The 26,307-nt window shown below is 39.0% G+C and overlaps 1 protein-coding gene across 1 annotated transcript in view; it reads right to left on the minus strand.

Moving 5' to 3' along the window:
• Window positions 1-24,772, minus strand: part of rgs3a (regulator of G protein signaling 3a) — a 175,135-nt gene extending 150,363 nt beyond the window's left edge. The window contains exons 1-2 of the mRNA XM_059549655.1: window positions 24,621-24,772; window positions 18,660-18,727 (exon numbers count right to left, since the gene is read on the minus strand). Of these exons, the coding sequence (XP_059405638.1) occupies window positions 18,660-18,674 (15 nt within the window). The 5' untranslated portion in view covers window positions 18,675-18,727; window positions 24,621-24,772. The remainder of the gene's footprint in view (window positions 1-18,659; window positions 18,728-24,620) is intronic.
• Between the last annotated feature and the right edge of the window lie 1,535 nt (window positions 24,773-26,307).

The following is a 26,307-nucleotide window of genomic DNA, read 5'->3' on the forward strand; positions in this document are numbered from 1 at the left end:
GTTATATTATTCTGCTTATTACACGTCTACTTGCCCCATAAGCAAATAATAACACACCAAATACTTATTTGAGTTGAATTATTTGAACGCAAAGCTTCTGTGAACACAGCAGTTGCAAGCAAGCGGCAAGTTCAAACTAGATGGACATTTAAGGGAAACAGTGCAGTCAAACCACTTACTACACAACATTTTATAATTAATAACAACATAAATAATTAAGGCAATAAAATATTTAAGAATAAAAAAAATAATCTTACCAGTTAGTTATCTTATAATTCATTACAGCGTACAAAACAATTGTAGCAAAATGGCAGCAGCTGTGTTTGTATGAAACAAGAGAGCGAGGCCGCAAAACTAGGATGACATAATTATTTTGAATCGAGTTTTAATATTTTTATTAGTTAAACAAACGCAAAGCTTCCACCAAGAAAAACTGTTCCTAGCAAGAGTACAGCGCCAACTTCAGTTACCCGGATGAGCCTGTGTTCTTAGTTTTTAACAGTTGTTATCGAGAGATAACATACCTCGGAATGTCACGACTGACCAATCAGAATCAAGTATTCCACAGAGCCATGTAATAATAAATAAGAAGAAAGCAATATCCAAATGTAGGATTTATTAAATAATAACAAACATAAGGAAACTAGAAAAACCAACAAATTTCAAATCAAACAAATTAGTTATTTTAAACTGTGTAGCCTCAGCCGATAGGAGAAGGCATTAACAACTGATGCAACTGTGTGACACTGTCACACAGGACACACGTTTTAATCCACTCAATATATTATATAATTAAGTATATTTGAGTTTTAATAGGTTTTTTTAAGTTGTCTTAGCCATTTTATTCCTCTTAACCATTTTAACGTGTGTATGTCTTTAAGTGGCTTTGGGTCTGGACAGGAAAGAGGAAATGAACAGTATAAAGGAGGCAGCATGGCAAGCAAATCCTTATTTACAAACTTGCTGGTGATCACCCTTTCTGGACTGTGGCGTTTTATTCTGACTTACCTTTCCAGATACAAGCACTTGAAACATCACTTGGATTGTATGTAAACTGTAGGACACTTTTGGGACATTCACTTTGGGACTAGCAACATGCTGGATTGTTTATGAACTGTTTTATGTTATGGTGCAAATGGACTGCAAATGTTTTTAACAGCCTAATTATTCTAGTTTTATTAAGTTGTTTTATGTTCCCTGTGAATATTGTACATACACTTAATTTATATATTCTATGTCAGTTGTTCGTCTCATCTTTTAAAACACTTCTTGCTCACGCAGCATAATTTGACTCCATTTTAACAATTGTAACATCTTCCGATAATGCAGAACGTTACAGTATCCAATAGAGGACAAACTCAACAAGATACACAAAGGCTACATATACTAACAGGGGTAACAGATTAACAAGAAACTTAAGTAGAAACTTGAGTCTACAAATCAAGAGCACAAACAAATTAAATCTCAATGCATTCACAAAAATGAGAAGAATATATAAAAAATTAATTAGAACTTATCAAAGTAAAATAATATGAGTCAGACAAAGCAGGTGTGTATGCCAGAAACTGTCCTGTCAGAGAGGCCTGTAATGGGTGTGTTTGAAAGATAGCAGTATGTTGAACGATTTCTCATTGGTGAAAGGAGCTTCTTAGCTGTGTGGGCCAATCAACATCTGTGCATTGAGAAACTATATTAGTGTTTCTGATCATCATTTAAGTGATGTGTGTGGTATTAAAGGGTTAGTTCACCCAAAATGAAAATTCTATCATTAATTACTCACCCTCACGCTGTTTCAAACATGTAAGACCTTCGTTCATCTTTGGAACACAAATTAAGATATTTTTGATCAAATCTGAGAGCTCTCTGGCCATCCGTAGACAGCAATGCAACTGCAATGTTCCCAGGTCCAGAAACGTAGCAAGGACATTACAATTCATCCTGGGATAATCTCCTTCTGGTTCAGAATGTCAATCTTGTTTTGACCCTCACCATAAACTGCCTCTTTCTGTTCTTGGGTCCTCTCTCTATATACAGAACCTGACACAAGCCAGTTACACAAACCTGGTTAATAAATGACTCAGATGTATGCAACCACATCTTTCATTTAACAAGCAGTTTTATGAGCAACAAAACACTTTTATTTTAGAACCAAGAAGGTCTGTGAGGTGATTCTAGGACAATGCATAGGCAAGCCAGTAAAGCAAAATAAGCTACTCCAAGTGCTTTCCCCAGTCAAGGTCAGAGGGTTTTGCTTGCATACAACAGCTCAGTGGACAAGTATGGTAGGAATAAGAACTTGGGAGTATCCCAAGAATCAGAATCAGAATCAGAATGAGCTTTATTGCCAGGTATGTTTACACATACGAGGAATTTGTTTTCGTGACAGAAGCTCCGCAGTACAACAGAATGACAGCGACAGAACATAAAACACATAATAAAAGAATATAAAAATACAAAAAATACAAATAAGTAGATAAGGAATAACAATATACAAATTGACAATTGTAGGCAGGTATATTACAAAAATGCAGTTATGTATGTACATGTATATTATGTGCAAAATTTAAGTGTATACTAAGTATGTGTGTTAGATAAATTAAGTGTATGTGTATATAAATATAAAGTGTAGTGTTTTCAGTGTGTATCAGCTGTTCATAAGATGGATTGCCTGAGGGAAGAAACTATTCCTGTGTCTAGTCGTTCTGGTGCTCAGTGCTCTGTAGCATCGACCAGATGGCAACAGTTCAAAGAGGGAGTGTGCTGGATGTGAGGGGTCCAGAGTGATTTTAACAGCCCTTTTGCTCACTCTGGATAAGTACAGTTCTTGAATAGATGGGAGAGTTGAACCGATAATTCGCTCAGCAGTCCGGACTACCCTCTGTAGTCTTCTGAGGTCAGATTTAGAAGCTGAGCTGAACCAGACAGTTACTGAAGTGCAGAGGATGGATTCGATGATGGTGGAGTAGAACTGTTTCAGCAGATCCTGTGGCAGGTTAAACTTCCTCAGCTGGCGAAGGAAGTACAACCTCTGCTGGGCCTTTTTCACAATGGAGTCAATGTGAATGTCCCACTTCAGGTCCTGAGAGATAGTGGTGTCCAGGAACCTGAATGACTCCACTGCAGTCACAGTGCTGTTCATGATGGTGAGTGGGGGGAGTGCAGGGGGGTTTCTCCTGAAGTCCACAGTCATCTCCACTGTTTTGAGCGTGTTAAGCTCCAGGTTGTTGAGAGTGCACCAGACAGCCAGCTCTTTAACCTCCTGTCTGTAAGCAGACTTGTCACCGTCCTGAATGAGGCCGATGAGTGTGGTGTCATCTGCAGACGTCAGGAGCTTGACAGAGGGGTCCTTAGATGTGCAATCATTAGTGTACAGTGAGAAGAGCAGTGGGGAGAGAACGCAGCCCTGGGGAGCTCCGGTGCTGATTGTACGGGTGCTGGATGTGTATTTTCCCAGCCTCACTAGCTGCTGCCTTTTTGTCAGGAAGCTGTTGATCCACTGACAGACGGAGGTGGGCACGGAGAGCTGAGTTAGTTTGGGCAGGAGGAGGTTTGGCATGATCGTGTTAAAAGCCGAGCTGAAGTCCACAAACAGGATCCTCACATAGGTCCCCGGTCTGTCTAGGTGTTGCAGAACATAATGCAGTCCAATGTTTACTGCATCGTCCACAGACCTGTTTGCTCTGTAGGCAAACTGAAGAGGACCTAGCAAGCGTCCAGTGATGTTCTTCAGGTGGGCAAGCACCAGTTTTCAAATGACTTCATGACTACGGATGTTAAAGCCACAGGCCTGTAGTCATTTAGTCCTGTAATTTTGGGTTTCTTTGGGATGGGGATGATGGTGGAGTGTTTGAAGCATGAAGGAACTTCGCACAGCTCCAGCGATCTGTTGAAGATCTTTGTGAAGATGGGGGCCAGCTGGTCAGCACAGGATTTCAGACAGGCTGGTGTAACACAATCTGGGCCTGGTGCTTTTCTCCTTTTCTGCTTCTGGAAGACCTGGCGCACCGCATGTTCGCTGATCTGTATTGCAGGTGTAGGGCAGAGGGGGGATGCAGGAGGTGTGAATGGCGAGAGTGCTTGATTGGAGAGGTGTTCAGGATGGGTTGCAGGAGCTGTTAATGGTGTGAATGGTTGTTTGGAGAGGCATTCAGGGTTGGTTGCAGGAGTTGTTATTGGTGTGAATGGTTGTGTGGAGAGGTGTTCAGGGCAGGTGATGGGTGTTCTTTCAAACCTGCAGTAAAACTCGTTCAGATCGTCTGCCAGTCGTTGACTTTCCACAGTGCTGGGGGGTGGTGTCTTGTAACTGGTGATCTTCTTTAGACTTTTCCACACTGATGCTGAGTCGTTCGAAGTGAACTGAGTCCTTATTTTTTCAGAATAATCCTCTTTGCCACTCTGATCTCCTTTTCCAGTGTGTATTTAGCCTGTTTATACAAGACATTGTCCCCCTTCCTGTAAGCATCTTCTTTGGCCTGACGGAGCTGTCTGAGTTTTGCAGCGAACCACGGTTTGTCATTGTTGTAATTTAGTTGAGTCTTGGTAGGAATACACATATCCTCACAGAAACTGATATATGATGTTACGGTCTCTGTGAGTTCATCCAGATCGGTGGCAGCAGCTTCAAAAACACTCCAATCAGTGAGGTCAAAACAAGATTGTAAATCCTGCTCTGCTTCATTAGTCCATCTTTTTACAGTCCTTAATGCAGGTTTAGCTGATTTTAGTTTCTGCCTGTAGGTCGGTTTAAGATGAACCAGAAGGTGATCAGAACGTCCCAAAGCTGCTCGTGGAACAGAGTGATATGCATCCTTTATTGAGGTGTAACAGTGATCCAATATATTACTGTCTCTTGTGGGACAAGTAACATGCTGTCTGTATTTTGGCAGTTCACGGGAGAGATTGGCTTTATTAAAGTCCCCGAGAATGATTAAAACAGAGTCCGGGTGTTGTTGTTCTGTCTCTGTGATCTGCTCAGCGAGTTTCTGTAAAGCCAGACTTACTTGCGCTTGCGGAGGAATGTAAACACTAACCAGAATGAGCGAGTGAAACTCCCGCGGCGAATAGAACGGCTTGCAGTTGACAAACTGCATTTCTAGATCAGGACAGCACATCTTCTTTAACACAGTTACATCTGTACACCACCGTTCATTGATGTAAAAGCATGTCCCGCCGCCGCGTGATTTCCCCGTTGATTCTGCGTCGTGATCCGCTCTAAACAGCTGAAAGCCCGGCAGATGGAGCGCGCTGTCCGGTATGCCGTTATTCAGCCAGGTTTCCGTGAAACACAGAGCAGCAGAGTGTGAGAAATCCTTATTTGTACGAGAAAGCAGAAGGAGTTCGTCCGTTTTGTTGGGTAGAGAGCGTAGATTTGCTAGATGGATGCTAGGCAACCGCGTTCGAAATCCGCGCTTCCTGAGTCTGACGAGCGCGCCAGCTCGCTTTCCCCGCCTGCGCGTCCTGAAGCGTTTGATCAGCGCCGCTGCTCCTCCGATAACAATATTCAGTAAAACGTCTGAATAATTGAAATCCGGAAAAACATCTTGTGGTGCGTTCTGCCGAATGTTCAGCAGTTCATCCCTGGTGAAACTGATTGCAGGAATATAACTAAAGACAGGACAAACTAACAAAAAGACAAAAACATATGCAGAGCACGTCACGGAGGCAGCCATCCTGTACTGGCGCCAAAGTGGCGTATACCAGAAGCATTTTATTTTCTGCTTTGGTGACCACAAGAAAGGGTTGCTGCAACAAAACCACTCGCTTGTGGATGCAATTTAGTGTGTGTGTAAAGCTCATGGTTTCCTTTGCCTATGAGTATCAGGGCCCATACAAGGAATGAGGCGTCATCTTTGGCCTTGGCCAGAGGTGTTTTTTGGTGGAGATTTGTATGGTGACAGGCAGAACCTCTCAAAATCATCAGATTTTAGAATTTGAATTACAAACTTGCCTGCTTCTAAGCCTTTGCCATGCATATGCTAATAGGAGAATTAGCTTTAGAGAATGATAAAGAGTACAATTAGTGACCATACAGGAATCCTTCAGGAAGCTGTGATGTGATAATTTTATAGTGAGGAGATCCACCACGTCTGCAGAGGGTGTTTAAGCCTCTGTGTGCAATGGCTGATCTTTACATGAAATGAAGGGATTACATCAGAAATCTGGATTAAACAGCAAGACACTACAACTGAGAGAGAAAAGAGACAGAGGGAAGGGGGATAGAAGGGTGAAGAGGATAAAAAGAGAATGAGAGTAAAAAGGGGAAATGACAGGGTGTGAGATAATTAAAAAATATGTCATCAACATGCATCAGCAGTTGACAAGAAAACTTGTTCCTTGTGCTTTTTCATTTAGGCTACTTCTCTTCAGCATATGATACATGTTCTCTATGTTATTATGCTCAGTTAACATCTGAAAAGAAAACATGTATTTTTTCTTTTATCTGCTGTCATAAAATGTCCAGTGGACATTGGACATTTAGCACTGCAGAAACTGACAAAGCCAATTTAGGTCTTGCAATCTCTACCAATGAGTTAAGTTGAAGGTGTGTTGGTTTACACTAAAATCAGAAACCTTTTAATGCGTCTAGTCATTTATTTACACAACTGTGTTTTGGGAGCCTGAAAATGCAAACTTTTGAAAATGTGCAAGTTTCTGAAAGAAGTACCATTAGTGTGTCCATGTAACTTAGAAAATGTAAACGTTAACGTCAAACGCATGCATATTACATGCTTAGTCTAATATGAAGGCATATGTGGAGTAAATGATAAATGTATCCTGACCACTTGTAATCAGATCACTGAAAATGCTCTTAAATACTGTATAAACAGAGCCTGTCTTTCACTTGATGAGTTCCTGAGATAATGTGTGCTCATGAAGAAGCTGCAATCAATATGCAGGAGAGGTGGGATCTCAAGGAGTCTCAAGTGCACAGCTGTACCAGATAAGCTTATTGCTGTACCCTAAGTCACTACAGTATGCCTACAATACTGGTTTTAATTTAGAGCTTTAGGGTTAGACTAGAAAATTTCAGTCTTCCATCATTCATCCTTGTTTGTCAACTGTCAGTCAAAGAACTAGCGTTTTCACAACAGTGGCACATACACTGTTTGGTCAGAGGACTTCTTGTAGTATGACTTCTTGCAATCAAAGACTCTTGGTGCAGGTTCATAGCTATACCTTAAAGCACTGATGATGACATTCATACATTATTTAAGTGTGGATTAAGTCTCCAAATACTTTTGAGGATCACTGTATGTGGATCTATCCGAAGTTGACGTATGGAATGAGATAAGCATCACACTTTATTTTGGGGACCAATTCTAATTATTAATTATGACTTTTTCCCTCCAGAAACTCCTTATTTGCTGCTTATTAAGAATTAGTAAGGTAGTTGTTAAGTTTAGGTACTGCATGGGGTCTAATTAAGGGATCTAAAAAATGGTAATGCAGAATAAGACATTAATATGTGCTTATTAAGTACTAATAAGCAAAATAAATAAATAAAACTGAGAAAAAAAAATATGCTCGAAGATGAATGCACTCTTGGTAAGAAACCATTTACTTCACAAAAATATTTTCTAAATGACTGCGGAAAAAAAAAAAACGTTTTGTTTGTTTTATGAGTCAACCTATCATATTTTAAAAGAATCAGATAAAAAAAAAAACTTGTAAAAACCCATTGTAACCCAGGCAACCCTGATGAGTTCATAGCCTATGTTTGGGCACAGTTCATTTTAAAGCTGCATATTACACCAAAAAACTGAGGAGGGCAAGGCGATGAAAAGCAAATAGAAAACTGTTCTCAGAGGGACATTAAATGGACATTGAAGTTTTTTCAAGCCATCAACACATCACCTCTATTGAGAATTCACAAGGCATTTTCTCTTCCATTAAAAAAACTGGGATTAGAGAAGAGGGAATGTCTCCTGTTAGCCCTGCATGAAGAAGCACTTTAAACTTTGAATACTCTCGGTAGAAAGAGTGATCAAGCACTGCTTTGTTATTCAGGGTGAACCATAGACCTTGTTTTTGAAGGGCATGGTCTGAATTTGAAAGTGATGCCAACAAAATACCAAAATAATTTATATAACTATGATTTTATTTGGATTTTAAGTCTCCTAATGAGTATATTATCATATAAGTCACCACTAGAATGTTAATTATTGGAAATCCAAATCATGACTACGGTCTTATACTTCCTGTTTTTATTTATTTATTTATTTTTTTCATTACTTTGATCACACCATTAAAAGTGTGGTTATACAGGATGTAAAGCCTGGGGGGACATGATGAAAATAAAATACATATATATATATTTAAATGCTATTGCATTCCCCAAGAAACTTTGCATTGAAATATAGTTATTTTTTCTCATATCTACTTTTATTTCCAATAGTTTTGCATTTGCTTGCAAAAGCATTTCAGAATATTTTTTACTTCCAATCTCTTTTTATTTCCATAAGAAGTTTTACATTTGCTTGCAATGTTTCTCCAAGGAATGCGAAAGTTTTTTTTAGATAATTTTAATCATTCTAACAAGGTTATCTATATTTTATTAGAGCCCAGACTGAAACTTCAACTGAAACTACTTTTTTTATTACAACCCGAATTCCGGAAAAGTTGGGACGTTTTTTAAATTTTAATAAAATGAAAACTAAAGGAATTTCAAATCACATGAGCCAATATTTTATTCACAATAGAACATAGATAACGTAGCAAATGTTTAAACTGAGAAATTTTACACTTTTATCCACTTAATTAGCTCATTTAAAATTTAATGCCTGCTACAGGTCTCAAAAAAGTTGGCACGGGGGCAACAAATGGCTAAAAAAGCAAGCAGTTTTGAAAAGATTCAGCTGGGAGAACATCTAGTGATTAATTAAGTTAATTGATATCAGGTCTGTAACATGCAGAGATGGGACCAAGTCACACATGTGCAAGTCTCAAGTAAGTCTCAAGTCTTAACCTTCAAGTCTCAAGTAAGTCTCAAGTATTTTTTTCTTGGGCAAGTCAAGTCAAGTCAAGTCACAAGTTATGTCAAGTCAAGTCAAGTCAAGTCCTGTAGTAAGTCAAGTCAAGTCCAAGTCAAGTCACCTTATTATTGTAATTTTACCTGCAGAATCTGATCTTAATAAAGTTAAAGACAAGATATAAGTAACAGTAAATTAAAATAATTTGGATTTGCATTGTAAATACTCATGTTCAGTAAAATACATCATGGAATCAGAAATGTTTAACATTTTCAACATTGAGTCCATAAAACAAATAACAGCTAAACACCCAACAGACTTCTCTCTGAACACCTCTCTCTCTCTCTCTCGACGTGACATGACATTCGGCCATACTCAGAATTCGTGCTCTGCATTTAACCCATCCGAAGTGCACACACACAGAGCAGTGAACACACACACACACTGTGAACACACACCCGGAGCAGTGGGCAGCCATTAATGCTGCGGCGCCCGGGGAGCAGTTGGGGGTTCGATGCCTTGCTCAAGGGCACCTCAGTCATGGTATTGAAGGTGGAGAGAGAACTGTACATGCACTCCCCCCACCCACAATAACTCCCGGCCCGAGACTCGAACTCACAACCCTTCGATTGCCGATTAGGCCACAACTTCCCCTCAAACACAGTTTACATACAACATTAAACTTTCTTACATTTCTCCTCTCTCTCTCTCTCTCTAGTTCAAGTTCAAGTTGCTTTATTGGCATGACATTTGAGTTACAGTATTGCCAAATTTAGCATTTAGATACAGAATAAAATATGATTACAATAAAATACAATAAAAATAGCAGCAGCAGATAATATTTCTAATATTAATAATAGTAATTATATAGAATTAAGAAAATAAAATAAAACAGTTGAATACAATAAATTATCCCTTTCGTATGGTGTGTATGGTGTATAAATATTTAGTAGCTATTATGACTGCCGTCTCATTCTCTCCAAGTATATAGAGTAGTTTCTCCGAGTCATTTAGAGACAAGAATGAACGATTCAAAGCTTCAAACTGTGGGAAGAATGTTTTCTCTTGTAGTGCTGTATTTGGGACAGACAAGAAGGAAGTGTTTCTCATCCTCTGTTTGATTCAGCTCACAGTGTTTGCCTCTCTTCTCTCGGCAGCCAGGATCTTTTATGTCTACCAATCTCTATTTCCAAATCATGATCACTGAGTCGATATTTTGAAAGGATTTGTCTTTCTTTTAATGGCTTTAGTGATAAGTAATTTGCCAGTTTTGTGGTTCTGTTTAGGGCCGAATAACACTGGAGTTTGGTTTGGAGCTCAAATTCATTTTTTTTTTTTTTTTCCTCATAATTATACTTCAGATTTTTGTCAATTAGTTTCTGAATGTTGGGGTTGTGATTGGAGTCGGACTCAGTTTGGGTTTCCTTCATCAGGTGAAGCACGAGTGTGTTTCTCTCTCTCTCTCTCTCTCTCTCTCTCTCTCTCACACACACACACACACACACACAATCTCTCTCTCAGAGTACATCCGTAAGTCATTACCTCTATTACAAGGTATTGCACTTGCAAAATAATGCGCGCTCATAATGGAAGCAACGCGGTCGCGACGTGCACGCGGTGCGACACGCTCGACGCCTCAGGGGCGCAACTGCCCGAGCGCTTTGGAAACAATGAGAAAGCGGCGCGACTAGCGATTTATTGACGACAAAAGCGATGACCCTCAGTACCCCTCAAGCTGAGATGTTGATGTGATGTGATATCTGATCTAAGTGGGCGTGGTCTGCGTAAGGTAGAGAGGGCATGACTGATGATGTCATGACATGACAACGCGATTCTCAGCCTGCGCTCCAGCTGAGTAATCAATTTTATTTTTTAAAAATAATTTATATATTTTATATTCAAACTGAAAACATAATGTGATTAACACTCAAGTCATTCAAGTCATCCTGTCTCAAGTCAAGTCAAGTCCCGAGTCTTTAACTTCCAAGTCCGAGTCAAGTCTCAAGTATTTTATTTTTTGTCAAGTCAAGTCACAAGTCTTAAAAATAGCGACTCGAGTCGACTCGAGTCCAAGTCTCTCAGAAGTAAAGATGGGCAGAGGCTCTCCAATCTGTGAAAGACTGCGTAAAAATATTGTGGAAAACTTTAAAAACAATGTTCCTCAACGTCAAATTGCAAAGGCTTTGCAAATCTCATCATCTACAGTGCATAACATCATCAAAAGATTCAGAGAAACTGGAGAAATCTCTGTGCGTAAGGGACAAGGCCGGAGACCTTTATTAGATGCCCGTGGTCTTCGGGCTCTCAGACGACACTGCATCACTCATCGGCATGATTGTGTCAATGACATTACTAAATGGGCCCAGGAATACTTTCAGAAACCACTGTCGGTAAACACAATCCGCCGTGCCATCAGCAGATGCCAACTAAAGCTCTATCATGCAAAAAGGAAGCCATATGTGAACATGGTCCAGAAGCGCCGTCGTGTCCTGTGGGCCAAGGCTCATTTAAAATGGACTATTTCAAAGTGGAATAGTGTTTTATGGTCAGACGAGTCCAAATTTGACATTCTTGTTGGAAATCACGGACGCCGTGTCCTCCGGGCTAAAGAGGAGGGAGACCTTCCAGCATGTTATCAGCATTCAGTTCAAAAGCCAGCATCTCTGATGGTATGGGGGTGCATAAGTGCATACGGTATGGGCAGCTTGCATGTTTTGGAAGGCTCTGTGAATGCTGAAAGGTATATAAAGGTTTTAGAGCAACATATGCTTCCCTCCAAACAACGTCTATTTCAGAGAAGGCCTTGTTTATTTCAGCAGGACAATGCAAAACCACATACTGCAGCTATAAAAACAGCATGGCTTCGTCGTAGAAGAGTCCGGGTGCTAACCTGGCCTGCCTGCAGTCCAGATCTTTCACCTATAGAGAACATTTGGCGCATCATTAAACGAAAAATACGTCAAAGATGACCACGAACTCTTCAGCAGCTGGAAATCTATATAAGGCAAGAATGGGACCAAATTCCAACAGCAAAACTCCAGCAACTCATAGCCTCAATGCCCAGACGTCTTCAAATTGTTTTGAAAAGAAAAGGAGATGCTACACCATGGTAAACATGCCCCGTCCCAACTATTTTGAGACCTGTAGCAGAAATCAAAATTGAAATGAGCTCATTTTGTGCATAAAATTGTAAACTTTCTCAGTTTAAACATTTGCTATGTTATCTATGTTCGATTGTGAATAAAATATTGGCTCATGTGATTTGAAAGTCTTTTAGTTTTCATTTTATTAAAATTTAAAAAACGTCCCAACTTTTCCGGAATTCGGGTTGTAAAAAATTCTTGTTCTGTTTTAAAAAAAAAATGGTTTCCTTTTTTAAATTACAGTTAAATTATCCATGTGTTTTTAAACTGTCAGGCCTAAATGCCTTCACTGCTGCTTCTCATGAACCTGGTTCACCCTCATGACTAAGGCTTCAGGTCAGAGACACTCCTCCACATGTGATGAGCCAGGGCTGTCAGATCCTTTTACCTTGTCCCTTGTTGAGCAGAGTGAGCCAATTTAGAGTGAAAGGGCTAAAAAGAGAAGCCTCAATGAGCTTTTCAGATAAGAAAGAAAAGGCCAGAGAGGAAGAAGCCAGCCAAAAGCCTGCAGAAGAGAGGGCCAGCAGACTCAAGCTCAAGCTTCTAGGGATTCTTGTTTTTAAATTAATTTGTATTTTGATTAGTTTTACTAGCAAGTTTGGTAGTTAGTTAGAGAGGAGCAGAGAGAGTGAAGGTTTTGGATTAAGCCTTCTCCTCTAGCATACTGGGCTTCGGCAGGCTATTCCATGTGGGCTACCTGTTAAGTTATTTCCTGATAGGATAGCAAGACAACAAGACAGCTGCCTAAGCTTTTGGACGTGGCTACTGGCTATTGCTTGGAGGGAAGAAGTTGCTGATCCTTGATGAAAAGTAATTGTCCTTGCCCATCTTCTGCACATGCAAAATTTCAATTTAGCAGACTATCTCTGCGTCCAGGTTTCTCCCAAAATAGTAAAATAAAAAATGTAAAATAACACCATCAGAACAAAAGCTCTCTAGTTCCTAATGCATACACAAAGTAAATTTTACAGTGCGATTTGCCTTCCATCCAAAGTCAAAAGAGAGAACACACTATGACATGCAGAGAGCTTTCTCCGTTCCATCGCCTTTTACAGTTTTATGTGTCAAAATAAATAATATTTCAGCTTGAGACCAATGTGTTTTGCTTCTTGTGCCTCCTCTAGATGTTTCTGAAAGGATAATCTGCATTTTGTGTATGCATGAATATTAACTGTGTTATGCATTCTTAGTAACCCTGCAGAGCATCATAGTTTACATGCAAACAACCTTTAAATGTGAAAAAAAAATATTGGTTTAGTAAACAATTATGCATCTTGTACCATAACTAAGTACAGTGTTTCCACCAAGTTACAAATTGCCAAAAGAAAAGCTGCCTGAAGCTAGAATAAAGTGTTTTCAACAAATGCAAAGGACTGTTGACCATTGATAAAGCATTAGTTCACAATGATCCTCACCTGTATTCACGAATCAAGAAAGAAGCATTGAGAATCCAATATTTTGGAACAGATATAGATCAATTTAAGATGGTATCATAGACCCCTACTGATATTGTCTGACAACCATAAGTGTCTTGATCACATTATCTACCGCAAGTCTGAATATGGAAATACAGATGGCTTGTCATGTACTGTATTCCTTTGCCTGAGATCACAGATCAGGAACTGAAGAAATATCAGCTAGTTTATACATTCTTTTGTATTTCCGATATAAAAGAAGTTGCTCTTAAAATAGACAGCCAGCACAGATAACAATAAAAGTCCATGAGCTGTAAAGAGTTTTTGTAAATATTGTGAAAGCTTGGCAGAATAAGTTGCCAGAGAATTTGAAAGTGTATTATTCTACAGCCCAATTCAGATTTCTTTCAGATTAATTGTTTCCCATGTGGCGGTCTCTAAAAACAAATTGACATAGCACCTCAGTAATAAAACTCATACATTTGGAGGATGATTTATTCATCGTGTAGGGACGAGTTCTGTGGTTTTATGAACCCAGGAATGCACTGCTCAAGTGTACAGTTAATAATTAATGCAACCTCTTATTTACAGGTAAGTATAAAACTGTTTGGTTTATATTTTTAATGTAGCCTATATACCATAATTGTACGTAATATATTAAAATTGCATTGCAATGTTTTGTAATGTTTGCATGCTTTTTTTTTCTTTTTTTTCTTTCTTTCTTTTTTGTTCTTAACAGCTCCAACTCCCTGTGCAGGAGCGGTTGATGAAATATAGTTCTTGTAAATACTTTCCAGCATTTTAGTAACAACTTTAAATCTAAAATCCATGCAAATCACAGCGAAGCTCAAGAGTTACCATATGGTGCAGTGCAGTGGTCATAAAGGATTTAAACATTGAATTTTAAAATTGCTTGTAAACTCAGAGATGTGGATGCGGACTGCAAATAAATTACCACACAACCTTGGTGTTTGTCAAAAAACAGTAGGTAAATCATGTTGGGATTTTTATGTGGGTGGTAGGAGATAAACCCTGACATTCTGGATTCAGATGGCAATAAAATCACAGACTAAACCCTGTAAATGTTGAAAATAGGTCAATTCCCTGTGAAAAAAAAATACTATATGAATAAGGCTTATGCAAGATTAATGATAAATGTAACAGGATTGTGTGTTGTGGGGAACTAAACTGAAAATGTAATTCAAGTTCAGAAAAGCAGTGTTGCAAGAAATTCACTCAGGCCAGCCTTTCAAAAATCTGTGGTGAAAAAACAGGAAAGGTGAAACCTTTGTTTACAGCAGTTATGTTGGCTGACATGAGGGCTTAACAACTTTACAGAGTAAACACCACCTGGCATTAATGATTCAAGATTCAAGCACTCTCAAGCACTGAATCAAATACACTTGAGGTGTCTTGTCAACATCAGAGTTTATCAGGACAACTGCCAAATTAAATCATCTTACATAAACCAGGACAAGAATGGTCAGGAGTATGCAATGCTGTTATTCAACATATGCACAAAACCACAAAGATGCTAGCAAAAGAAACAAAGATAACAAACAAAGCCTACAGGAACTCATGTTAGAGCAGCCAAGGAAACGAATGTCCTGTCGCTTCACTGGAGAAAGACCTCTTATTTCTGCTGCTCAATCATCTGGCCTTTTATCTCCTTCTAAATCAGACCAACTACACCAACAATGTAGTTTTGGTGACGCACTATTTAACACAATCAGAATCTTATGTCTTCTAGTCAAAACATTGAAGACTGGTACTCACCCACCACAACCGGCTTAGCAGCGCAGTATTGCACAGTGTTTATCAATGTTTTCTAGTTGTGCTCTTACTTTATGTCTCAGCTCTGTACAACAAGAGCATGGACTGACCCATGTCAGGCAGCAGCAGCACCTCCTCCACTGTCATTATCTCCTCTTTAAACCCTCTTTAAATCTACTCTGAGACATGGTCTAACTTAAATATATTAAACAATTAGACAGATCCAAGAAAAGCTAATCTGACCCAACCACTTCCTCCCTCAATGCTACTCCATGAAAACATGTAACATACAAGTCATGGACCTCCTTTATGGTGTCTTTTGTTCTTATGGAGTTTGAATGTGACTTTTCACAGTACTGTAGATTAAATAGTCAAAAAAGAGCAGTGTGAATATAGCTAATTGTGTTTAAAAAAAAAAAAAAAAAAGAAAGAAAGAAACTTATTTTGGAAAAGCATGTTGGTGAGTAAAACCATGATTGGCTCCACCAGACGTGGGAGGGGGGAGTAGAGCACAGTCTCGGGAGTACCCCCCGGGCTGCTATGGGAGATGAGGGTATGTGATGAGTGGGGTGTGGCCCGAGAGCCGTTGGAATGGAGCAAGGCCAGTGTAGTAATTGAAAATGAGCGACACCTTCACCACTCACCAGTCTCAAGTCCCACGGAGGAGCTCCAGAAGGATAAAGGGAGGAGTAATGACAATGAAGGATGAGAAAGGAACAGGCCTTGATTTTATTTTGTGTTTTGTGTTTATTTTGTTATTAATGTTTTATTTAAACTTAATTTTATTGTATATTTATTTTAATGTCTTAAACTGCCGCTCTTGTTACTGTACTAATTAATAGTGTTTTCAGTATATGAATTTGAATTTTAATATTAATTGCAGAGTTGATGTTATACGGCTGGTTCAGTAAATTGCTAGAATGCCTTCTATAGTGCAGCGGTAGAAATTTGACATAATGTTAGAGGAGATGCCAAACCTCTTCATCCTCTGCAGGAAGTAGAGACGCTGAAGGGCTGTTCTCACTACGGTCTCTGAGTGTAGGCTCCAGGAAAAATCCTCAGAGATCTTAACTGTCTCTACTTTCTCTCCATTGATGTGAATGGGAACTTGACCCTCTCTCTGTGACTTCCTGAAGTCCACAATCATCTTGTTGGTCTTGCTGATGTTTAGAGAGGGATTGTTTTCAGCACACCATGCTATGAGTGCATTAACCTCATCTCTGTAGGATGTCTCATCGCAGTTAGTGATGAGTCTTAGGATAATAGTATCGTCAGAAAATTTGAGGATGATGTTGGAGCTATACTTAGCAGAGCAGTCTTAAGTGAACAGGGAATATAAGAGATGACTGAGTACAAATCCCTATGGGGCACCAGTGCTGAGTGTGAGTGAGGAGGATGTGTGATTGCCAATTCTAACAACCTGGGTTCTGCCGGTCAGGAAGTCCAGGACCCAGTTACATAAGTGACTGTTAAGACCCAGATCTTTCAGTTGGGCTTTAAGTTTTGTAGGGTTGGTGGTGTTAAATGCAGTTGTTTTTTTGGGAACAGGGATGATGGTGGTTTGCTTGAAACATGTGGGGATCACTGTTAGTCTCAAGGAGAGTTTGAAGATGTTGGTGAAGACATCTGCTAACTGGACAGCACAGGCCCTCTGGACATGTCCATGGATGCCATCTGGACCTGGAGCTTTCCGGCCGTTGACTCTCTTGAAGGCCTTACTCACTTCGAGTGTGGTTAGAACCAAAGGGCAGGTGTCAAGGTCAGCAGGTATTTTCACAGCGGGAAATGTGTTGTCTCAAAGCGAGCATAGAATGTATTGAGCTCATCCGGTAAGGAGGCAGACAAAGACACAATACTGTTATTCCTTCCTTTGTAGTCATAGTTATAGCGCAAACTGCTCCACATGCGTTGGGGGTCAGAGCCATGATATTCTGACTACACTCTGTCCAGAAAGTCTCTTTTGGCTGATTTGATAGTTTTTTGAAGATCATACCTGGAGTTCTTGTAAGCAGTTAGATCCACAGTGTTGAAGGTAGCAGTTCATGCTCTTAACCTTGCATGCACCTCACCATTGACCCATGGTTTCCGGTTTGGAAATGACTTAACATTAATGGATTAGACAACGTCCTCTGTGCATTTGTTGATGTAGCATATCATAGAATCTGTATATTCATGTATGTTGTCTCCTGCTGCATCTTGAAACATCTGCTGGTCTGTGGATTCAAAGCAGTCCTACAGTCCTGGTGAGCAGGGTCCGAACATGCTCTCTCCAGTAAGGGCTCTGAGAGAATAATTAGAGCATTCTAGTCTGTTTAGACAGACAGAGCAGCTTTTTGTTTACTTTGGTGGCTGCCATAAAGGACTGTCGGCCAGAAAGCAGTGACTTTCTTGCTGGATTGTCAATGCGTTAGCCTTGGCTTACGCCTCAGAAAGATTGCAATACCCTATCAGGGCCCATTCCACAAGAGTGATGGCCTCCTCCTGGGCGCAGTCCAGTGGAATTTCTATTGGTGTGAGATCTGTTTGGCCGCTGGTTGGTCATCCATGTCCACATTTGCCAGATTCTATAACTTAGACGTCCCTGCTACACAGGCGCGAGTTCTTTCAGTTTAATGTACCACTCATCCCCCTAAGGCGAAGCTGGTTATATTAGTGCTTCTCAGCTAATAACTTGGGGCACAATATGCACATGTTCTTAGGGGTCCTTATTAGTGCTCCGAGACTGGGCTTGCAGAGCAGGATGTCCTGTATCTGCTCATGGCATGGAGTGATTGGATCTGGTTACTGGCATAACCTCGGTTCCCTAAGATAAAGGAACGAGTATTGCGTCACTTGCTGTGATATAACCTGCATGCCAATCGATGACAGTCGTTTCAGTCGAATGATCTGATGAATGACGCTCTGAGCCGACTTAAATAAGGCTCGGCCCCGTATTTTTCTGGCGGGCTAAAGCGCTATTGGTTTGTGTAGCTACACAAACGTGAACAAATCAGGCTTCAGTACAGAGTAAATCAGGAGTTTTGCTCTTAGCGTCTTCACACAAGGCTTGTTAACTTATCTCAGGGAACCGAGGTCACATCAGTTACTGGAGAGTTTTAACTGACATGAAGTAAACTATGCTACTGTATCTTAGTTTCTGAAGAAGCAAAGCAACGATATCTGTGATATAATTTTACAAGGTTATACACAGAACGCATTACATACAAATCTGAAGAATGGTGGCCATCAACAAATGTAAAATAATGAGCTCTTAACATTATCAGAAAAAAAAAAACAATAATGACAAAACATTCTAGGGTCACTTTCAGACAATAAGCCTCACACAACAGAAAAAGCTTGCAAGGAAAGTTGTCACTCACCGTTAAGCATTGCATATTCTCAGGGTTAGCAGAGTTGGAGACAGCAGCATGGTTTGCTGTAGCAGCTTCTGAGGACATATAAACAAATGAGTCATGGGCTTTGTCTGTCTCATACACACTTGCTACAGAAAACTTGAAAATTAGCGTAGGTGGAAATTTTGAGTTCCTTGCTTTTCTGCTCTTCTTCCCCTAAGCAAATAAAAAAAATACAAAATGTTCCCTCAACTTCTAAGTCTATCATTAGTTGACTCCTGCTTATTGCTGTGGATAGAGCAACTTGCCCCATCTAACAATCTAAGCATTCAAATGGTTGCTGTTATGGTTTGGTTAAAAAGGCATACACTGGAGTTAAAATAGTGGCATAGGCACAAAATCACTTGCAAAAACCGTCAAATGCTGGAATGAGCGGCCAACCGCAATCACACCTGAAACAGCTGAAGATTCACCTTTTCTGCAATTACTTTACTAATCCATACTTGGAATTTTGTATATTGTAAATATTGTTGGCTTGTAAGAAAAACTGTTCTGCATTTGTAAATCGCATTGGGAATTTTTTGGGATTGGGAAAAAAAACACACAATAGTACAAAACATATATCATCAATGTATTTAAAATGTTTTCAAATCATGTGTAGCTTTAATTAATTACAACAACAGTTCTTTTTTTCCCTGTTTTTATAAAAGGCAGAACAGTAAGAGCCCCCCCCCCTTACGAAAGGAAAATATATTTACCAATATATTTCTTAAAATATATTGTGATATATTGTAATATATTATTTCTCTTTTTATTTTCTAATATATTATATATTTGAATACATTTAATAATATATTGATGATACATATATTACATAATATATTGCAAAATATACAAATGATTGCCGCTTTCAATATATTGCAATATATTGGAAAAAATAAATATATATAAGAATATATGCCTAATATATTACATGAAATTTTCCAATATACTGCAATATATTTTTGTTTCATAAGGGCCTGCTCTGATTTTAGGTCCCCTGAGACACTCAAGAGACCTTGATGAAAACTGGCAGACAACTCCCCATCATCTCTGTGCTCACAACATAGCATAGAACTGAATATCACCATCTGAACAGAGTCCCAGTTCCTCTTCAGCAGAGAGAATATCTTTTAATTTTCAGAGCTCATCAGAAAAGTAATTATACTTTTTATGCCTTAAAGGTACAATTTGTAAGATATTTGCAGTAAAATATCCAAAAACCACTAGGCTAGTGTTATATATTTTGTCCAGCTGATTACTAACAATATCTCTAATGTTTTCGACTACTTGTAAATCATGAGAAAATTCCCATTCTAAACAATGACACGGGGCAGTGCAGTAGCCTGTCAATGATGTTGGTTACCCTTTGTTACCGCCTTTACTGATGTAGAAACCACGTGTCATGGACAAATGCGGAGGTAAGTTAGTGTCTAGCGTCCAGCAAACCACTAGCTTGCTTCAAGCAGTTCCTTATTTACTTCTTCTTGTACGTTTTATGGTGGATTGTGTTACTTATTTATGGAACATAATTACTGTTTACCGTCTGCCGCTTGACAAGGACAGCTCCCGTAAACGTAAGTGTACGGGCCAACCAAACGACCCAAGAAAAGTTTGGGACAAGAAAGAAAGAGCGAGGATCAATATCGGTGTTGCATTTTCTAGATGGAGAGAGCTTCGCGACAAACTTCAACTAGAAAGAGATGGCGATCTCTCTTGTGTTTTACTCGACAGGTGAGTTGTTTTGATTCGTATCTTTACAGAAAACATATGCTATTGTAACGATCAACAAGATTAGTATTATGGGGCATACACGCCAAACGTGGGGCATCGCGTCTCTAGACCCGCTTGAGGATGCGTCTGTCCATAGTCTGATCGCGTCTTTGCATTGACATTGTATGTAATCTACTCGCGCAAATCGTTGAACTCGTGTTTGCTTTATATGCCCAATTATTGTGTTTGAATGTACACGAGTGTATATATTTGTTGAACAAGTGGTAATTGTTTTCATATCGTCTGATTGATGGCCGTCAGCGGTTGGGTAGAAGACAACAAATCCCATCATTCCATGGTCCTTCTTAGCGTCATCAAACCATGCAATTGTTATTGTTTTGGTACTGCTCCCTCTAGTGGCAGGTCCTACAACCTGTACCTTTAACTCCAGGCACTGATATTCACAGGTCTTGTCTTAACTTTATTCCAGGAACCAGTATCAGTATTCTAGGAGAGGGAATTTTCTGATGTAGCTGTGTGCCTATTGTTGACACCCTTTGGAGTATATTACCTCAAACATTGTGACTTGTGGATGTTATTTGTTTGTTTAATTATAATTCCTGTGTTTTAATCATTTGTTGGCTTTTAAATTACGGTCCTGAGATACTTGGAGCGAGTGTGATGGTGTGATTTAATTTAGAAAAAAATCAGGCCAAAACAAAGTTTGCTCAAGCTGGTAAAGCTGGTAAAGCCTTCAAACTACCATTGGTCCATGGCAATTATGTTATTGGTAGGAATGATCTAGCGCTTTGCCTTCTATGACATGGAAATGTTCTCTGGTTAATTTTTTCTGTTAAGTCCATCAAGGTAAGACTTGAGTAAAAATATGAACACACTAGAAAGTTGTGATTATAAAGAAAGTAGCACTTTTATTAGTGTAAAGCTGCTTGCTTTAAAGCAATCTTTTATATAAATTAATTTAACATGATTTGACTGAAGTGTCAAATTGCAGAGCTTCTGCAAGCATACACACAGGGTTTCTGAGCTCCTGTTTTCTCACCACTGTCATTTTTGTTGGCTGTTGGTTTACCACTGGTGGCCTAGGGAGAGGATGTGCCAGCTTAAGGTGTGTGTGTGTGTGTGTGTGTGTGTGTATATATATATATATATATATATATATATATATATATATATATATATATATATATATATATATATATATATATAGTAGGGGTATAAAGGTACGCAAAAATCACTGTTTGGTACGTACCTCGGTTTTAAAGTCACGGTTCGGTTCATTTTCGGTACAGTAAGGGAAAGAAATGCAAACATTAAACTGCAGGTTGTTTATTACCATAAACTTTTTTTTACAATTTGTTTACACTTTTTTTTAAATACTTTTTAATAATATATATATATCAAATAAAAAGAATAAGAAATAAAATACTGCTGCAAAGTTCTCCACTAAATAAAATACTCTCAGTCTCAAACCAATATCATATAATAAAATATAATGAAAAATATAAATAACTATGAGTACAGTGCAGCATTCCCAATCCCAGCTTGTAGGCCTGCTCATATTTAAAATATATATATAACTTTTCCAAAGTGTAAAGTGCAGTTTCAACAATTTCAGTATTTAGACCTGCTCAGATTTCGTTATTGCGTTGGACCGATCGGAATTAAGAGCAAAGGTCTGTTTAAATGTCAACAGGAGCTGCGTTTGAATTACAATCGTTTTTTCCTAGTTGTAGTGATGTTCACACTCGCGTGATGCCTTTTGAAAACCTTAGGCCGGTGACACACTGGCATATTGCACCTGTCAAACATAGTCTATTTTGCCGTCAATACTGTTGACGGTGTCCTTTAACAGTAGGCTTTATATTTATGCTCAACATGAAGTATAGATATTGTTGTCGTGAAGACAAGATCCTGGTCTGTTGGCGCCTCGGCGGCTTCCCTCTATGTCACCTACAGTAGCAGCAGCGCGCCAGCGCCGCGTCAGGCACGATTCTGGTGTGTAAAGACACAGAAAATGTGAAGCAGCCATCACGCAACTGACACGCAGCAGAAATGCCACGCAGCCAGTGCGTCACCGGCCTTAGAAACAGCAGCAGGGCGGGATTTGCGCTGATGCGGAGACTTCCGCCACTTAATATGTTCGTTTGGAAACACGAAAATGTACCTTTGTTCCGCACACAAAATATTGCATTCGGTCATTCGGTACACACGTGCACCTTACCGAAAGCCCTGTACCGAAACGGTCCGGTACGAATACATGTACCGTTAAACCCCTAATATATAGTAGTCAACACAGTTGAAGTGGATCAAAACCTTTCATCAAAGTTGTCCTAAACCTAAAACCAAAAAGTGTTCTTGTTGGTAACTCTGCATGAGTAACGGGTTGTTGGGTGGTGTCATTCTCTGGGTCATTTGTAGGTAATCCCATCCAAATCAACCATCTCAGTAATTTTTGTAGACTTTTTCTTTCAAATACCAATAAACGTTACAGTGTCTTTTGCATTCTACAAAACAGCCTGTAACAATAACCCAAGGCCAAGTTGGTAAAAGGCCAGTGAGTCTGCCAATACGTCCAGCATGTAAGCCCTTGTTTCTCCAAACACCTGAAGTTAAGGTTGGTCAATAAAACACCAGAACACAAAAATTGTGAAAAAAATTGTGCTGCATGCTAATTTCCCTACTTATGCTCATCCCTAAAATAATGTGGATATATATATCCTCCATATTGGAGGAAAACAAGTTGCATGTTTAATTGTCAGTTGTGGGTCACTTTGAAAACTTACCGGAAATACCAGACCATCTGGGGACTTTTGGCATTTGGCTCTTTCCAACATACTGTGGTTTAGGACAAACCTACTCTAACCTCACAAACTATTTAGGGTTGATAATACACACATTGGGGCAGAGGGTAGTTTCAAAACTGAACTCAGAGCCATCATGGGAGTTGCTCAGTGTGCATTTCATTTCTAGTGTTCATTTAAGTCTGGTTTACACTATCGCAGGACCTTCCACAGACTACACATGCAGCTCATTGTGCCTGAGGTATTTGTACTTCACATATTTGACATTCAGTGGAGTTGAAGCACCATGTTAGCTTTTCATTTGGAAGATACAAAATCTAGGACATGCATAGCTGGTGCAGATGTGGAGTCTGAACTGCAAGAGTTCATTTTATTTACAATGCATTAAAGTTACATGTTACAATACTGTTTTGCATTGCTGGTATTTCGAGGCTTGGGTAGAGAGATACTGCCATGCAACATCTATCCCATAATAACACTGACCTGTGAACACAAAGATGAAAAATTCCTTTCGATTTCAGCATGCATTTGATTTTTGATTTTTTTTTTTAAGTAAAAATTATTTTTAAAATTTAAAATAAATAAATAAATCTGCAGACAGGCTGGTGAGTTTCTGACACCTACTTGTCACAAAGAGGAATAAAAGAAGCCAAGCAGTATTTGTGTTTTCAAACAGCTCTTCAATCCTTTTTATTTTATTTTTTATTTTTTTTTACATGAACAGGTGGCAATCCAAATAAACATGTTTATCTTGACAAATTACAGTGATGAACATTTATCTTGGTGTGAACACGCCTGAACCCTCACACAAACTATTTAAACAAAATATTTAAGATATTTAATTTGTATTTTTTTTAACAGTTGGAAATGTTTGTTGCTTCTCGCAATGTTAAACGTCAGGTTTTATTATCCTGAAGGCTATGTAGGCAAAACCACATACAATGCCTGTGCGCAAACATTATGCAATATACCCACACTAAAAAATGCATTAAAGAGCAGCTTGGCCCACTTTTGTGTGAAGGGTATCAACAATTTAAAAATGCTTAGGCAACTTGAAAATTTGACAGTGACAAATCAGAGCAAGAGAAAATTAGTGACCCAGAGAGGGACAGATGCTTATTAATGATTCAGAGATTCATGTTAATCTATTCAGCAGTTAGAAGAGTCAGTTAGAGTTCTGTTATGTCGTCCCCAGCCACAGAGAAAATGTAGAAACAGACGCTGAATAAAATGTATAGAAGATGCAACTTGTAAATGACAGTACCATGACTAAGACAAGCTTCCACAAAAGCAAGCTTAAAACTCACCAAAACATCTTTTAGACTCATAAAGAATAGAAAGGCTGTGCTCCATCAATGACTAATGTAACGCACTCATTAAACACGCATCAAAGACAGAATGAGAGATCACTCACCTAGTCACTGCTGACACACACACTGATGTTCAGACAGATGTTGAGAGTGTGGAAATTATTCCCTCAAACTCAGTTTCAACATTGACGTGAGCAAAAATATTATCAGACTCCAGGAACAGGGTGCTGCTGACTCTAAACTCTGAGTAAATGCCACAGGGTGTGTATGATTCTCAGTGATGTGTGTGGCTTGTCCAACCCCCTCCCTCCCTCCTCTCTCGCTCCCCATATAACCAATTTTAATCCTCCACTCACCCAGCAGACTCTTGGAGTCTGTGCTTAGTCCTGCCTACATCTTCTTCCAGAGGGGTTTAAAAACATCACATATCTATATCCTGCAAGGTTATTTTAGGTTTTATTTCATTTTCCATTTGTAATTCATATTTAAGCTAGCACTTTTATTTTTACAGCCATTTTGCTGTATGTATTTATCATAGTTATTACTATACCTGGGTAATAACTGGAACTAACCCTGAACTTACCCCAAAATATAACCTTAACCATGTAGTTAACTTATATTACCAAGTACTGTCTTTGTTATGTACACTGTAAGTGCACACACTGTAAAATAAAGTGCAACCCAAATTACTTTAGGCTTGCATTATGTAATTAGGCTTGCAGACTTTTTAAGTATGTTTAATACATATATTTTTCATGTATTCGTAGCTATTCGTAGCTTGGCATTTACACTGTTACAACTGTTTCCTTCCATTCTGTGCAATCAAAAAAGTGAAACCTTTGCTCAAAGGCCATGGTGACTGAGCAGAGTTTTTATGTGTTATAATGAGTGACGATCTGGAATTTGTTATTTTTAATGTTGTGCTCTTTGGCCGAAGGCAAGAGTGTGATGTTCTCTCTTGAACAGTCACATACTCCAATCTCACTGCAATCTACATTCAAAATCTACAATCTACAGTAAAAAAAAAAAAGAGGATAAAAGATAGAAGCAAACGTATCACCACTATTGATATTTACATACATATCTGCAATTTGTTTTATTAAAATAAGTTATATGTGGGCAGAATTATATCTGGGAAATATGCAGAGCCAAAAAGTATAGATGTTACCACTAGACCATCACACCACAATATCTATATTAAGGCAAAAAATTAAATTATTATGTGGATTTATGCCACTTATCCACTGAGAATGATCATGGAAGATATTTTGAACACTTCAGTGGGTCAGGAAGAATGAATCATGAATCATTAGTGTGTAAGGATTTAATGACAACTCCTGCCATGTCAAAAATAGGCATTCGCCATGGTCTTAAACTATAATTTTAATGATTTCTGGATATTTCTAATTCTAATTCACTAACTCCAAAATGTATTTATAGCTCTAAAGTATGGTACAGCATTAAACCTCATGATCTGAGCTCTTTTGTGCCGCATAGATTTGATCCCATGAACAGGGACAATAATCGTCTGTAAAAGCATCTTAACAGAGTGGACAGATATCTGCAGGCGGTGGGGGAGGGACTGAGAGAGATAGGATGTGGATTGACAGATGTCAGGCTGAGACAGAGAAAACGGAAGATAATAGAGGAAGAGGAGGGGAGGAAGAGGCAGGAGGTCGAATGGGTAACTGCTGGAGTCTCTCTGTGATACCTCACATAATCTGCTAATTAGTAAACTAAGGCAATTAAATATTCATTCAGCCAGATGCAAGCTCCAACATAATCAGCTCA

This window comes from Carassius carassius, chromosome 5 (assembly GCF_963082965.1).
Source record: "Carassius carassius chromosome 5, fCarCar2.1, whole genome shotgun sequence".
In the NCBI taxonomy this organism is placed as follows: domain Eukaryota; kingdom Metazoa; phylum Chordata; class Actinopteri; order Cypriniformes; family Cyprinidae; genus Carassius; species Carassius carassius.